The 18,023-nt window shown below is 39.8% G+C and overlaps 1 protein-coding gene across 1 annotated transcript in view; it reads left to right on the top strand.

Annotated features, from left to right (window-relative positions):
- LOC143960633 (T-cell immunoglobulin and mucin domain-containing protein 4-like) overlaps window positions 1–18,023 on the top strand; it is a 117,975-nt gene that overhangs the window by 89,992 nt on the left and 9,960 nt on the right. The window contains exons 3-5 of the mRNA XM_077469411.1: window positions 3,531–3,602; window positions 4,795–4,856; window positions 9,921–10,017. Coding sequence (XP_077325537.1) covers window positions 3,531–3,602; window positions 4,795–4,856; window positions 9,921–10,017 — 231 coding nt within the window. The remainder of the gene's footprint in view (window positions 1–3,530; window positions 3,603–4,794; window positions 4,857–9,920; window positions 10,018–18,023) is intronic.

Below are 18,023 nucleotides of genomic sequence, written 5' to 3'. Positions count from 1 at the left end.
GTCAACACAGAATCAGCCCCTGATATTTACAGACAGTTGTAAAAATCACAGATTTTTACAAACTGTTTGTGAATTTACTGACAGTTGGCTGGCAACTCTGGTCCTTGCTGTCAGATACCAGCGCTGTCACATTCCCTCTCCTCTCTATCAGTGTTGTTAGACAGTGGCAGGAGAACTGTGTGAACATACTGCTTAGCAAGTTGGGGAAGGGTGGGTTTGTATCAGACCAAGTGCCACATGCACTTGATCCCCTGAAGGGTTAAATAAAAGTTTTAACATTTTAGTTAGAATTTATTTATATATATATTTTTTTTTTTTCTCTCTCTATCTTTTGGTATCTAGACTTGATGAACATCAATGCTTGTTTTTCCCAGTCCCTCTTGAGTTAATGGATGGGCTCACTGTTCAACGTTGATCTTTTTTTGACATCTGACAGCACACTTTTTCTTGTCTATCAACAGCCCCTCCTTGTATCTCTATCCACTTCAGCCCCAGAGGATTTTACCCCCTTCCTGCCCAGAACACTTTTTGCGATTCGGCACTACGTCACTTTAACTGAATTGCACGGTCGTGCAACGTTGTACCCAAACAAAATTTACGGCCTTTTTTTCCCATAAACAGAGCTTTCTTTTGGTGGTATTTGATTACCTCCTGTGGTTTTTTATTTTTTGTGCTAAAAAAATAAAGAGTGACAATTTTAAAAAAAAAGTAATATTTTAAACATTTTGCTATAATAAATATCCCCCAAAAATATATAAAAAAAATGTTTTTCCTCAGTTTAGGCCGATATGTATTCTTCTACATATATTTGGTAAAAAAAAATCGCAATAAGTGTATATTGATTGGTTTGCGCAAAAGTTATAGCGTCTACAAAATGGGGGATAGTTTTATGGCATTTTTAGTATTTTTTTTATTAGTAATGGCGGAGATCTGCGATTTTTTTATCGTGACTGCCACATTATGGCAGACACATCGGACACTATTTTGGGACCATTGTCATTTACACAGCGATCAGTGCTATAAAAATGCACTGATTACTGTGTAAATGACACCGGCAGGGAAGGGGTAAACCACTAGGGGGCGATGAGATGAAGGGGTTAAGTGTGTCCTAGGGAGTTATTCTAACTGTGGGGGAAGGGGCTACCTAGGACATGACAGCGATCACTGCTCCTGATGACAGAGAGCAATAGATCTCTGTCATGACACAAGGCAGAACAGAGAAATGCCTTGTTTACATAGGCATCTCCCCATTCTACCTCTCCACACCGCAGTCGCGAACATCGAGTTCCTGGGACCCGCGGCATGCTCCCACGGTGGGAAAGGCGGAAAATTTAAAGGTGACCTACCTGTACGCCCATTTGCCTGCCTGCTTATGCCATTCTGCCAACGTACATCTGTGTGTAGCGGTCGGCAATCGGTTACGATTTTTTAGTATCTATCTGTTACTTCCTTGTTTCTCTGTATCTCCTAATGGAAATAGATAAAGATCACTGGTTTAACCCCTTCCCGCCCAACCATGGTGTCCCATTAATAGGGTGTGTACACCCGGGGGCGGGGGGGGGGGGGGGTTTGGTAATCATGTGACTATTGTTATTGGCTGTCGCAGTGGTCACATGAACAGGAACCAGTCCTGCCAGCTACCGATTGTTAATGGAGACCGAGAGCTGTCTTTGACAGTTTGGTTTCTATGCTGTAAGCGTGCAGTGAGCATGCTCTCAGCGCAGAAACCTCGGCCACTCATTGACATGTCTGTGCAGTATGTGACCTTTAAAGCCCACCCTTTTGCCATCGCACATATGTGGGTGGGAAGAGACTAATTGTAACAAATATGACTGCCCATAATATATATATATATATATATATATATATATATATATATATATATATATATATATATATATATATATATATATATATAGTGTGTAGCGGGGTCTCTTTAAGAACTATAAAACTACTGTTCCCAGAACCCCGCTGGTTCCCAGGATGCTTTGAGTTATGCCCCAGAGACTTATGGGGGAGGAAATATAAGGAGGGGGAGAGGCCTAGTTCGCTCTCTTTGGACACCCCCCCCCCCCCCTCTCCTAGCAAGAGGAGACCTGTGCTGAACTGCTGAGGCACAAGGCCTGAAGCCTGGGCCTTGTGCTCTTTTCCAAAGAGCCCTCTGCCAGCCTAGCTGTACCTGAGAGACATCTTCTCATCTTTGCTGCAGTACACCAGAAGGATTGAAGACTCGGAGGTCGGTGGATTCCTGTTCCTAGACGAAAAGGCAGAGAAACCGGACTTGGACTTGTCCGGGTGGTGAGAGCTGTTTAAAGACAGATGCTTTATCTTTATTATTCGTTTGGATTACAAAGTTGTTCTTCAAGTGCACCACCGAAAGATTGCTAGCGAATATTGTTTTACTGGACTTCCATCTAGATCAGTCAGGCCTGACTGCATAGGTAGATATTGCTGGGTGTTAGTTTACCCATGCGGGGAAGTAGCTGAAAAAGGGCAGCGTTAGAGTTGCATAGCAATACTTTATTGTGCTGATTACTCTGTTTATCTTTATTACTGGTTACTGCAGGGACCTGATTATGTGTTGCAATCCAAATGTTTGATTCATGTTATTCCTTTTATAAAAACAATAAGTAAAGTCAGTTATATACTTTCAAGGATTCTCTATGAGCTTGAGTTATCCACCCACGCACACACACATATTTAGAGTATAAGTGATTTAATGTGTATTGCTAGATACTAACTGTGCCAAAGTGGGTAGTGCAGATTGCCGGGGGGTTGGCGGAGCTGTGCTCAGGACCCAAACCAAACTTGCGGCCCTCTTAAGTGAGGGTATCGCTGTGTGTGTGTGTGTGTGTGTGTGTGTATATATATGTGTGTATATATGTATGTATGTGTATATATATATATATATATATATATATATATATATATATATATATATATATATATATATATATACACACACACACATGGTTACAAACTGTGCATAGATACAAGACCTTTAAAACATTAAAGGGGTAGTAAAAACCACTTGCTCAATTGTATTAAAATGTACCTGTATGTACAAGGAATATCCCCTAAACATGGACCGTTTAGGAGATAGTCATGACTTCGGCAGCTGGTTGTCACCAACATGTGTGCACAGTGATTTAAAGGGACAGCATACCGTCCATTCAGAGCGCTGTGCCACGCCCGTGGCTCCCATGTTCTTGCGCAGATGTGACATTGTAGCACGCCCATTCAAATGCCTGGCGCCCACAAACCCAGAAGGAAGACCAGGTAAAGACTGAAGCCCTGTCAGGGAAAGCTTCATTTTAATGTAAATTTCTCATAATGTGCTAACATGCAATGCATACTAGCACTATTTTTGTGAAACTTTACTGTCACTTTAACACACAATGATATACCGTATATATAACAGGCTGTGCTTGTGTAGTTAAACGAAATCTAAAACCCTGATGACACCAGGATGTATTTTAAATGTTTCTACATTGGACAATGTGAAACTTTGTCATTTCATTATGATATAGAAATGGAAAGATACGAAGGCCCTGCATCTGTTACTGAATATGTCAATATGAACCAAGATGTTCTAAGGACACGTAAGTTTACATTACACATACCGGTAGGTAATACCTGACAAATATAAATATAACCTGAGATTTTATTTAATTGAATTACACTCCTGGTCAGGGATATGAACTTAATTTTTGTAACACACCAAAGATTGGTAACCAAAGAAGCCATTATTGTTTAGCACTAACTTTATGCCTTCATAAATGCCAAACTTTTTAGTCAGGGGTACACCCTGAACCCCAGATAAACATGACCAGATTTGTGTGCTACCACACTGTTTGATAATCTCAACATCCCCTTGGGACGTGGAAATCGGGATGGCATTGCCTAACTGCAGCTACATGCTATTCTCTTGCTGTGTTTCTATGGGGTAATAGTTTGCTTGTTGCATGTGACTTTTGGTTACCATTATATTTAGTAACATGCTTTGGTGCTGTGAGATTGTTGTTGTAGCAGAGTGATGTCCTGCTCTTAAAGTGGTTTTAAACCTAAAAACGCCTTTCACTAGCAGCCTCTCTCCTTTATCTGGCAATAACTCACGCTCTAAGTGTTTAAAAAGATGCCTCTAAATATCTTTTTTCAGTGATCTTTAGGCTGGTCACGTGACCCCTGGCCACTCTGCTGCTACGATTCAGGGCTACAGCGGGAGGAGCTGAGAATTCCCTCTGGCATCGGTCAGGAGTCACGTGACCACCACCCTGGTCACTCAGCACCTCCCACTGTAGCCTTGGATCGTAATAGCAGGGTGGATGGGAGTCATGTGACCGGCCTGAGGATAACTGGAAAAAGGTATTTAGAGGCATATTTTTAAACAAATACTTGGAGAGTGAGTTGTTGCCAAAAAAAGGGGCTGCCAGGAAAATGTGTAAAAGTTTTTTTTCATTACGTATAGTGGCAGAAGGGGGTGGGGGGGCTATGACAGAGGCACAGAGATGGGAGCTGACAGGTAGGAAGCAGAGGGGTGAGGAGGACAGAGGAGAGAGCGGATGAGGCATGTAAGCTGACCACAGTAGTCAGGCTCAGCAGTCATGATTATAGTGGTTAGCTCATGGAGTAGGATACAGGAAGTGGCAGGATCAGCCAGGTTTTTTTTTTTACAGTTTAGAGAGGGGGAAATTAGGCAGAACAAGCATTGTGTTGTTTATTCTGCTATAAGGGATACGGGATCATTTTTTTTTATGGTTCCAAACACTTTACACTTTTCCTTTTAACTTTCAGGTGGCAATATATTGGAAACATTTTCATCTGCTACAGAGAAGACATCCCCAAGAATAACGGAGGTAACAATATGCTTTCTTTCTGAAAATTCACAACTTTAAACTTTTTGCACTACGTTGTGATGAGTATTTGGCTAACCATAGAGAAAAATTTTGCCCAGTCTTCTTTGCAAAACAGTTCAAGCTCTGTCAGATTGGATGGAGAGCATCTGTGAACAGTAATTTTCAAGTCTTGCCACAGATTCTCAATTAGATTTAGGTCTGGACTTTGACTGGGCCATTGTAACACATGAATATGCTTTGATCTAAACCATTCCATTGTAGCTGTATGTTTAGGGTCGCTGTCCTGCTGGAAGGTGAACCTCCACTCCAGTCTCAAGTCTTTTGCAGACTCTAACAGGCTTTCTTCTAAGATTGCTCATATTTGGCTCCATCAATCTTCCCATCAACTCTGACCAGCTTCCCTGTCCCTGCTGAGGAAAAGCATCTCCACAACATGATGCTGACACCACCATGTTTCAAAGTGGGGATGGTGTGTTCAGGGTGATGTGCAGTGTTAGTATTCCGCCACACATCCACATGTTTGCTGTATCCCACACAGGGCTTCTCAAAAACAGGACTTCTTATGGCTTTCTTTCAACAATGGCTTTCTTTTTGCCACTCTTCCATACAGGCCAGATTTGTGGAGAGCACGACTAATAGTTGTCCTGTGGACAGATTCTATCACCTGAGCTGTGGATCTCTGCAGTTCCTCCAGAGTTACCATGGGCCTCTTGGTTGCTTCTCTGATTAATGCTCTCCTTGCCTGGCCTTTCAGTTTAAGTGGATGGCCTGTCTGGTTTGCAGTTGTGCCATACTCTTTCCATTTTTGGCTGATGGATTGAACAGTGCTCTGTGAGATGTTCAAAGCTTGAGATTTTTTATTAACCTAACCCTGCTTTAAACTTCTCCACAACTTTATACCTGACCTATCTGGTGTGTTCCTTGGCCTTCATGATGGTGTTTGTTCACAAAGGTTCACTAACAAACCTCTGAGGGCTTCAGAGAACAGCTGCATTTATACTGAGATTAAATTACATACAGGTGTACTCTATTTATGAATTAGGTTCTGAAGGCAATTGGTTCCACTAGATTTTTGTTAGGAGTATTATGCCCTGTACACACGGTCGGACATTCCGACCAGAAAGACCGTCTGATTTTTTCCAATGGATTTTGCCCGAAACTGGTGTTGCATACACACGTTCGGACAGAGATGTTGGAAAATCCGATCGTTCGGAACAAGGTGATGTTCGTTGCGTACGACGGGCCTACATAGAGGCTAGTAGCTTTGGTCTCGTAATTTAATCTGAGCATGCGTGGCACTTTGTCCGTCAGAATTCTCTACAATCAGAAAAAGTCTGATCAGATTTTTTTGTCGGAAAATTTTAGATCCTGCTCTCAAATTTTTTCCATCGGAATTTCCCATGGAAAAAGTCCGATAGAGTCCACACGCGATCGGAATTTCCGACCGTGTGTACAGGGCATTAGAGTAAAGGGGGCTGAATACAAATGCATGGGACACTTTTCAGATATTTATTTGTAAAAAAAATTAAAACCATGTATCATTTTCCTTCCACTTCATAATTATGTGCCACTTTGTGTTGGTCTATCAAATAAAATCCCAATAAAATAAATTTACGTTTTTTGTTGTAACATGAAAAAATGTGGAAATTGTCAAGGGGTGAATACTTTTCCAAGGCACTGTATGAATATATAACATTTCTTGGAATTTATATATTCAAGGGATCCAGTCATATCTAAGATCAGCAACCTAATCAAGCAAGTGTTACTAAATTAAGGATGAAGTTCTCAATGGGAAATTCAAAATATCTTCAAAATTCATAAATAGACGTTTGTCATCTTCCATGTCACAAGTGTCATTTCGATAGACACACACTATAATATAAAGGACATGATATCTTCCTACAAACAGAATGCAATAGAACTTATGCCTAAATATTATCGAGATAATGGAGGAAAGAGTGTTATTGATGAATAAATTATATTTACATCATGACTAAAAAGCACAAAGATCCCATTTCCTATAACCAGTTATATGTATACAGCTACATCCCGAGTGCGCCATATTATCCCTTTGTTGTTTGTCCAAGAAATGACTAATGACTGCCAATATTCATGGCCATCTTTAAGGTAGGGCAAAAGGGGCAGCTGCCATGGGCCCCATCATTGTTGTGGGGCCCAAAGCAGCTGCCACATACTTGCCAAATATCCAAAATTCCCTTGTCCCTTGAAGTTTTAGCCCCGTGCTGTGTCCCGATATCTCAGTGTGTTAGAGAGTTCTGTTACTAATGCTGCTCAGCTCTGCCCTATTGCCGTGTACAAATGACTCACCTGTAGACACTGTGTTTACATGCAAGTAACTGCCATTGGTATGTAAATAGCGGTGGCATTAATATGTAAATAGCTGCAAACCGACGGCATTTATATGTAAATAGAGGCAGCATTCATATGTAGATCATGCCCCCCTAAAGTCATTACCACTATCACTTCTGCTGAATGCTACACACTGGGAAGGTAAAGGAGCATGCTTGAAAGTCCTGCCTACAACTGTGGTCATTAAACCTAACATCAGCCTGTTCTGCAAAGGTAAGCAAATTGGTAGTGGAACCCTTTTTCAAAATAACATGGTGCCACAGCACTGTGAATTTTGGTGCATGTGAATACGCACATCTCAGCAGATGCATGAGGGTGTCATTAAAAATTAATGGCACTGCTGTGCATCTGCTAAAGGGCAGCACATTTCTGTGGTGTCAGGAAAGCAATTTTGCACGTGTTTACGACACAAAGAAATGTGAACGCAGGCTAAATGTCTCAGCTACATTGGTGGTCAGTGTAAATCTTCTCATTACAATAGAGCTTGGTGTACAATCCTTTCATTCACACTAGTGGCCACTGTGAAGGTCCTGCTTAAATTGGTTATCAATGTAAATTTTTAATTAGATTGGTGATCAGTGTACCTTTCCCTTTACATTGGTGGTAAGTGCAGAATTGCCCTTACATTGGCGGTCAGTGTAAATTCCCTCTAACATTGGTGGTTGGTGTAAAAGTGTCACCTTACATTGGTGGTCAGTATAAATCTCCAACAATGGTTGTTAGTGTCAATTCCCCCTTACATGGAGGTCATTGTATATCCCCCCTTACACTGATGGTTGGTGTAAATGCACCTATAACATCTGTGTCAGTGTAGAAATCCCTCTTTATATTGGTGGGTGGCGTAAAATCCCCAATTATATGGTGGTCAGTGCAAATTCCCTCTCACATTGGTGGGCAGTGTAGAATCCCCCACTATATACTTGCCAAAGATTTCTAGCTTTGCTATACATAATTCTGAATTTGTGTACTGCCTCCTAACTAATCTCATCCGCATTGCCACTGATCCCAGGAGTCCTAGGAGTTTTCTGTCTACTGATGGGTCCCCTCACCTCCCCAGTCCATGGTGTGCAGGCAGTGAGGAGATGATGTGCTGTAACCTTTAGCAACCAATCAGTGAGCAGTTATGATGTGCACTAGCCTCTTGCAACCAATCATTGAGTCTTAAGGCTATGCAGCAACCTCTAGCAACCAATTATTGAGCAGTAAAAATGTGCAGTAACCTCTAGCAAGCAATTCATGTGTGGTAAGGATGTCCAGTAACCTCTAGCAACCAGTGAGCAGTATTGATGTACAGTAATCTCTAGCAACCAATCTCCAAGCAGAAGTCACGTGCTGTAAGCTCTAGCAAATAATCAGTGAGCCGTAATGTGTGCTGTAACCTCTAGCAGCCAGTCAAAGAGCAGTAATGATGCACTGTGACCTCTGGCAACCAATCACAATTGCTGCCTGATCTGATTCAGTAAACTGATTTTGCGTCTAGCTGCTATTCATTTTATGTCTCAGAGCAGGTGAAGAGCGAAATTACATGGAGGGGGCCACAAAACTGTTTGCTCAGGGTCCAATTAATATTATAGAAGGCCCTGCCGACATTTGACTAGTCAATCAGAAAACAGTCAATATTGAAAAAAGGTGGGGACAATACAGACAATAGTCTCAAATTGTATGCAATTTGATGACACTAGGAAAAAAAGAAACCTTTCTTGATCACATTTGAAAGGCTACTGCTTGCTGACCACTGCTGATATCTGAGACGGGATGCTTATATCGCTGACCTCTTGCTGCCTGAGATGAACCATCATCTTACCACAAACATTTTCTTTGGAAGAGGTGGTGAAAAAGGCTAAGTCTCGTTACTAACTTTCTTTGCTTCCAAAATCGCAGTAATTTTTATTTATTTTTTTTACTCGTGTTTTTATATAGTCATTATTTACATTGTCTAGGGTGGATTCATTTGCTAACTTTTTCCACATATTCATCTATTTTGTATTCTGAAATTGTATTGTGTATGGTTGCTATTGTCGGTATATACCAGGTTGTTTGCTTATTGTTCCTGACAATTCAGCAAGCCTATTGTCTTTAGAACACGTTTTAACTGGAGTCATCGTTTTGCTCTTTGAGTGGCTTCTTGCTTTCATGCGGCGACGGAGAGTGGGAAACTGTTTCAAGAGTTTTAGAGTATTTTATTTTGATATTTTCGTACCACAGTCCATCACATTTTAAGGCTTTATAGGTTTCTGTGTTTACCTTTGACATTTCTAAAGTAACTTCATTACAAATGTGTTATTTTCTTTGATTGTGTGTTGAAATATAAATCACCAGTAGTTTTAGTTTTGTATATAGATATATTTTATTAAAATACAAGTATATTTATATATCTTTATTTATTAATTTGGAGATATTTGTATATTTGGTAAGAAAATACCACAGCTTAAAGAATTCAGGAAAGTTGATTGTTGTGGTATACTTTATAGAGTTTCTGAACTGAATTCATGTTAATTAATATTTGCTATAAATGGCTGGAGGCACTGTCTATTAATTCTATTTATAATTCAGGCACCAATCTTTTATTAATAATTCACAAAGCGCCTCCTTTTTATTTCATTATATAGTTTTCAACGTATATATCAAACCAGATTCTTATACCACGACACTTATAACAGTTTAATTCTAACTATTCCTTTTTTTTTATTTCAGACACCTGCATATTCACGCAATTCTGTAATTTCCATATTTTTCCGTGTTGCCACTCTGGTTATATACATTCTACTGACATTAGGGATCGTATACACATGTAAGTATTTGCAGCCTGGCACAGAGATTAAGTTTTGCTTACTGTCTATGCATCGAAGGCTAACTCATTCTACAAATTATCTGGTGTATAAAGGTGTTTGTGTTTTTAATGGAACCAATAAACAATCAGTGGAAATAATATTAATAATTTTACAGTAGGACTGTACAGAAATAATGCAATTTAAAGAAACTCGGTTAGTCTTCAAACCCCCATAAAATGGTCATCACCTTATTGAGAGGGTTGACAAAATAATGGAAACACCTAATATTATCACAGATATGAAATATAGAAGTTGGGCCAGAATTTGTCTTCACAATAACCTCTGTGCTTCCTGAAATCTCCAATTTTTGATGAAAGATGAACAAAAAACTCCCTCTTTTTTTGACTGCTGAGGCGAAATGGGCTTAGGTCCCAATTAATGTAACCCAATGGGATCAAATCCCCCACCACCCTTGCCCTTATGTCCCATTAAATAAAACACTTACAACCATTCGGTTGGAAAGGGCAAGGCCTGTCAGAAACCATGAAACAGACTGAGACAGAAGTACAATCAAATCACACTTGTTTATTAATAAAAATTAAAAAGGTAAATAGAAAAAAAGCATAGTCAAACATAGCCAGAGTCCTGTAGCCAGATCGGGTAGTCAGCCAGTCCAAAGTTCATTAACCAGATCAGGTAATCAGCCAGGCCTGAAGTCAGGGATCCAAGGAGAGCAACCGCAAGCAGAATAAGAAGCCAGGTGGGATGTCAGCAAGCCAGTCTTGAAACAAACAGCAGGAGATGGTTCCCTGTGATGTTACCAATGCGAAGGCAAATGAAAAAGTGAGCAGGAAGGCTTTAAATAGGCAAGCATCATCAGGAACAGCTGGTAACTGTGGAAAGAGAAGAGAGCTGGCAATTAGCCGACAGCTGAGCAGCCAGCACAGAGGAGGAAGGGCTAAGCCAACCCTGACAAGGCCACAGCTTTATTAAATACCAACACATAACATGTAAACACATTTAATCAGTGTCAGTCACACTCGTACTGTGAGCACTCAAATCCAAAAGGGGGGAGTGGGGCCTGTCTTTACCTAAGTGCTGGGCAGACAGCCTACTTCCAATTTTTCATCAAGGGCATAGCCCATTACAGCAACTTTAAGGTCAAGAAACCGCAGCAAGCTGTGACATACCGTAACAGAGGAAAAAAGGGTCAGGAGGGTGGGCAGCTCTTCAATCCTATTCTTCCAAAAGACCCAGAATTCCCTGGGGCACACCTTCCCTAAGCTCAGGCCCATCCCATCCCCCTTGTTTCTACCAATAATTTCCCTTGTCCGGCACCTGGCCATACCCCCATCAGTCAAAGCTCCCTTTCCCTAGGGAGGGGGCTCAAGAGGCCTTAATTTTTTCTCTATTTAAATTTTTTTTCTCCCTGCATTTGAATTTCGATATATATGACTAGAAGAAGGGAGGGACTGTTATGGCTCCCACGCATGACTTTAGTGGGTCTTCTCAACAAACGCAAGGTGGCAAGTCTGCAAAAGAGAAAGCCAGAGATGCTGCAGTGATTAAACTGGCAAAGTTTGCTATGACACTAAAAGGAAATGAAAATGAAACCTTCCAGTAAGCTTCCAGTGAAGGATTGGAAGATCAATGTATGGGAATAGATGTCAATATTCTTTTGGCTCAAGGAGTATGTGATGTAGAAGAAATATTAAGTAAGAGCACAGAGCAATATGCTGATAAACAGATTAAAGGCTTACAAAGTCATCAACACCAGCAGCAGAACCCACATTGTTAGATCAAGTGCAAGGACTTAAAGAAGAATTTATTTTTCTTTGTCAAGACGTGCAGAAAATACAGGAATGAACATCTGATCTGGAAGGCTGCATCAGTGAGATAGAGAACACTATCCAACCAATACGTACAGATGCTAAAGAAGTATTGAAAAAATCTGATATAAATGCCCACAAACTGGAAGAATTGGAAAATTGTCTTCGACATAATAACATCAGGCTTCCAGAACATGCCGAAGACTCTAACCCTATAGAGTTTGCGTAAACATGGCTGAAAATGGGAGATTATTGGGAAAGACCATCTTTCCATGACTTTCTCAGTAGAAAGGGCACATCGAGTACCCACTAGACCCATGCCACAAGGGGCTCCTCCATGACCGTTTCTAGTACGGTTACTTAAAGTAATTGTAAAGATTTGATTTTTATTTTTTTAAAATAACAAACATATCATACTTACCTCCACTGTGCAGCTCATTTTGCACAATGTGGCCCTGAACCTCATCTTCTGGGGTCCCTGGCAGCTCTTACGGCTCCTCCCCACATCAGATAACCCCATAGGAGAAGCGCTCTCCCAGGGGAGTTACCCAGCATGCCTGCTCCCGAGTCCAGCATTTGCGTCCATAGAAACAAATGCCAAACTCAGCCCCGCCCCCACATCTTTGGATTTGATTGACAGCAGGGGGAGTCAATGGCTGTGCTGCTATCAATCTATCCAATCAAGAGTCTGAACCCCATGGAGAGAGGGAGAGCACAGGGAAATAAAGGGCTCAGGTAAGATGGGGGGTTCTGGGGGGCCGGTCACTGATAGGTGTTTTTCACCTTAATGCATAGGATATATTAAGGTGAAAAAACACAAGGGTTTACAACCCCTTTAATCAACGTGATACAGATTTTTTTCTTCAAAGACTTAGGGCACTGAGAGAAGCTTTTTTCCAACGGTGTTAAAATTATGTTTTTCCCTGATTTTTTTTTTTCCCCGGAAGTTCAAAAACTACGGACAAAATTTCAGGAGGTAAAGAAAAGACTACAAAGACTACAACTGTAATACTCAATGCTATATCCCTCTAGGCTTAGAGTGGAGGTAAATTAATTTTATTTTTTGACTCTCCACAAGCAACTACTGTATGGCTAAATAGGCACTATAACAAATAGGGAATATAGGGCATAATATTGCTTATGTATAGATGCAGGGGGAAAGCGATTGGGGGTAAAGGGGAATAAAATTATTCTATTGGCTTACATACTTGAATAAATGGGACTTATATATATATATAGATATATATATATCTATATCTATATATCTATCCTTTTTATAGAGCTGCAGGAGTGAGCCCACTCAATTCTAGAGTGGACTTTCTCTTCTTGTTTTCCTGTGGGGATAGTTTGTTTAGTTTTTTTCTTTTTTGTTTGCTATGTCGTCTGGTGTCCATGCACTTTGGTTTTATTATTGTTATATATGTTAATTTTTTGGAGTTATCTTTCAATCTTTTTCCAGAATGTATTTTTGGATGGGGCTAGAATACAGACCATTTCTGCTTTTTCTATAACTACTAGTTTTGAAGTCAGGGTTATATATATATATATATATATATATATATATATATATATATATATATATATATATATATATATATATATATATATATATATATATATATATATATATATATATATATATATATATATAAAAAAAATTCTAGTGCAGTTTATACAGATGAGGTTATTATCTGGTACTAGCCTCTGTGTGGCGTTTTCTTTTTATGGCTCTTTGTGAGTCTTATGTACATTTTTGTGTTTTTCATTTTTTTTTTTTCCATATAATTATTTTGAACATACACACCAAATATCAAATGTGATCAGAGAGCTTTTTTTGGAATAAATAAATCAAAACACAAGAGTTTTTTGCTTGGCGATAATATCTATATGATTAGTAATTGTATAGATGCTTTTGATAATTTTTCTTATTACAAGGTTTTTTCCATTCAACATAAGATTGAGAGGGATTTTATTTGTAATAATCGACTACCTGTAATGAGAGAAGTAGGAAATGATGGTTTAAATTTGATAAATTATTATACTATGTCTGTTAAAAAGCAAGTTTTAATATCCTGGAATGTTGGAGGTCTTTTGGCGATCCAGGGAGGAGACAAGCTGTGTTTAAAACTCTGAGACAGTTTTCTCCTATTATCTGTCTGCAGGAAAGTCATCTAAATCTGTCTACTTTAAACAACCTAAAATGTGCACAATTTAGCAGATAATATCACTCTACTTATACTACATATTCTAGAGGTGGATCTATATTAATTGCAAATGATGCTGATTTTACCTGCAGACAGATACAAACGGATACTAGAGGTTTATATATATATATATATATATTTTTTTTTTTTTTTATGTATTGTACAATGTATAGAAAGCCATATGTATTAGCTAATAAATATAGAGAGAGATAGAGAGAGAGATAGAGAGAGAGAGATCTATATCTATATCTATAGAGAGAGAGATCTCTATCTCTCTCTATATCTATATCTATAGAGAGAGAGAGATCTCTATCTCTATCTCTATATCTATATCTATATCTATAGAGAGAGAGAGATCTCTATCTCTATCTCTATATCTATATCTATAGAGAGAGAGAGATATCTCTATATCTATATCTATATCTATAGAGAGAGAGAGATCTCTATCTCTATATCTATATCTATAGAGAGAGAGAGAGATCTCTATCTCTATATCTATATCTAGAGAGAGAGAGAGATCTCTATCTCTATATCTATATCTAGAGAGAGAGATCTCTATCTCTATATCTATATCTATAGAGAGAGAGAGATCTCTATCTCTATATCTATATCTATAGAGAGATCTCTATCTCTCTCTCTATATCTATATCTATAGAGAGAGAGAGAGATCTCTATCTCTATATCTATATCTATAGAGAGAGAGAGATCTCTATCTCTATCTCTATATCTATATCTATAGAGAGAGAGAGATCTCTATCTCTATATCTATAGAGAGAGAGAGATCTCTATCTCTATATCTATATCGAGAGAGAGATCTCTATCTCTATCTCTATATCTATAGAGAGAGAGAGATCTCTATCTCTATATCTATAGAGAGAGAGAGATCTCTATCTCTATATCTATAGAGAGAGAGAGATCTCTATCTCTATCTCTATATCTATAGAGAGAGAGAGATCTCTATCTCTATATCTATAGAGAGAGAGAGATCTCTATCTCTATATCTATAGAGAGAGAGAGATCTCTATCTCTATATCTATAGAGAGAGAGAGATCTCTATCTCTCTCTATATCTATATCTATAGAGAGAGAGAGATCTCTATCTCTCTCTCTATATCTATATCTATAGAGAGAGAGAGATCTCTATCTCTCTCTCTCTCTATATCTATATCTATAGAGAGAGAGATCTCTATCTCTCTCTCTATATCTATATCTATAGAGAGAGATCTCTATCTCTCTCTCTATATCTATATCTATAGAGAGAGATCTCTATCTCTCTCTCTATATCTATATCTATAGAGAGAGAGAGATCTCTATCTCTCTCTCTCTATATCTATATCTATAGAGAGAGAGAGATCTCTATCTCTCTCTCTCTATATCTATATCTATAGAGAGAGAGAGAGATCTCTATCTCTCTCTCTATATCTATAGAGAGAGAGAGATCTCTATCTCTCTCTCTATATCTATAGAGAGAGAGAGAGATCTCTATCTATAGAGAGAGAGAGAGATCTCTATCTCTCTCTCTATATCTATATCTATAGAGAGAGATAGATATAGAGAGAGAGATAGAGATCTCTCTCTCTCTCTCTATAGATATAGATATAGAGAGAGAGATCTCTATCTATAGAGAGAGAGATCTCTATCTCTATATCTATATCTATAGAGAGAGAGAGATATAGAGAGAGAGAGAGAGAGATCTCTATATCTATATCTATATCCACAGTATCTCACAAACGTGAGTACACCCCTCACATTTTTGTAAATATTTTATTATATCTTTTTATGTGACAACACTGGAAAAATGACACTTTGCTATAATGTAAAGTAGTGAGTGTACAGCTTGTATAAAAGTGTAAATTTGTTGTCCTCTCAAAATAACTCAACGCACAGCCATTAATGTCTAAACCAATGGCATCAAAAGTGAGTACACCCCTAAGTGAAAATGTACAAATTGGGCCCAATTAGCCATTTTTCCTCCTTGGTGTCATGTCACTTGTTAGTGTTACAAGAGCTCAGGTGTGAATGGGGAGCAGGTGTGTAAAATTAGGTGTTAACGTTCTCACTCATACTGGTCACTGGAAGTTCAACATGGTACCTCATGGCAAAGAACTCTCTGAAGATCTGAAAAAAGGAATTGTTGCATAAAGATGGCCTAGGCCAGTGATGGCAAACCTTGGCACCCCAGATGTTTTGGAACTACATTTCCCATGATGCTCATACACTCTGCAGTGTAGTTGAGCATCATGGGAAATGTAGTTCCAAAACATCTGGGGTGCCAAGGTTCACCATCACTGGCCTAGGCTATAAGAAGATTGCCAAGAACCTGAAACTGAGCTGCAGCAAGGTGGCCAAGACCATACAGAGGTTTAACAGGACAGATTCCACTCAGAGAATTTGAGTGCTTGTGCTCAGTGTCATATCCAGAGGTTGTCTTTGGGAAATAGACGTATGAGTGCTGCCAGCATTGCTGCAGAGGTTGAAGGGGTGGGGGGTCAGCCTGTCATTGCTCAGACCATACGTTGTACACTGCATCAAATTGGTCTGCATGGCTGTTGTCCCAGAAGGAAGCCTCTTTTAAAGATGATGCACAAGAAAGCCCGCAAACAGTTTGCTGAAGACAAGCAGACTAGTCTGCTTGATTACTGGAACCATGTCCTGTGGTCAGATGAGACCAAGATAAACATTTGGTTCAGATGGTGTGAAGCGTGTGTGGCGTCAACTGGGTGAGGAGTACAAAGACAAGTGTGTCTTACCTACAGTCAAGCATGCTGGTGGGAGTGTCATGGTCTAGGGCTGCATGAGTGCTGCCAGCACTGGAGAACTACAGTTCATTGAGGGAACCATGAATGTCAACATGTACTGTGACATATACTGAAGCAGAGCATGATCCCCTCCCTTCAGAGACTGGACCGCAGGGCAGTAATCCAACATGATAACGACCCCAAACACACCTCCAATACTATCACTGCATTGCTAAAGAAGCTGAGGGTAAAGGTGATAGACCAGCCAAGCATGTCTCCAGACCTAAACCCTATTGAGCATCGATGGGGCATCCTCAAACGGAAGTTGGAGGAGCGCAAGGTCTCTAACATCCAACAACTCCGTGATGTCATCATTGAGGAGTGGAAGAGGACTCCAGTGGCAACCTGTGAAGCTCTGGTGAACTCCATGCCCAAGAGGGTTAAAGGGGTTGTAAAGGTTCCTGTTTTTTCGTCTTAATGCATCCTATGCATTAAGGTGAAAAAACATCTGATGATTACCGGGCCCCCTAGCCCCCCAATTTACTTACCTGAGCCCTGGAAAGTCCTGCGTCGCGAATGCGCTGGATCTTTGTCGGGAGTTCTCGGCTCTTCAATGGATAGATTGATAGCAGCGCAGCCATTGGCTCACGCTGCTGTCAATCAAATCCAATGATGCGGGCGCCGGGGGGTGGGGCTGTTTCCTGCACTCGACAGCTATGGGTGCCGAATGCAGGACTCAGGAGCGTGCCTGCAAGGTAACCCCCTGGGAGAGCACTTCCCAGAGGGGGTTATCTGAGACAGGGAGGAGCTAGGAGAGCCGCTGGGGGACCCCAGAAAACGCCATTCTGAGCAAAACAAGCTGCACAGTGGACATGTAAGTATGACATGTTTGTTATTTAAAAAAAAAAAAAAAAATCGAACCTATACTATCACTTTAAGGCAGTGCTGGAAAATAATGGTGGCCACACAAAATATTGACACTTTGGGCCCAGTTTGGACATTTGCACTTAGGGGTGTACTCACTTTTGTTGTCAGCGGTTTGGACATTAATGGCTGTGTGTGTTATTTTGAGGGGACAGAAAATTTACACTGTTATACAAACTGTACACTCACTACTACATTGTAGCAAAGTGTAATTTCTTCAGTGTCGTCACATGAAAACATATAATAAAATATTTACAAAAATGTGAGGGGTGTACTCACTTTTGTCAGATACCGTATATCTAGATATATAATCTATATATCATCCCCATATT

The sequence above is a fragment of the Lithobates pipiens genome, unplaced genomic scaffold, assembly GCF_037356315.1.
Source record: "Lithobates pipiens isolate NorthernLeopardFrog02 unplaced genomic scaffold, aLitPip1_a1.2 Scaffold_8, whole genome shotgun sequence".
Classification (NCBI taxonomy): Eukaryota; Metazoa; Chordata; class Amphibia; order Anura; family Ranidae; genus Lithobates; species Lithobates pipiens.
The sequence above is the reverse complement of the archived record's forward strand: the minus strand, read 5'-3'. Positions and strand labels throughout refer to the sequence as shown.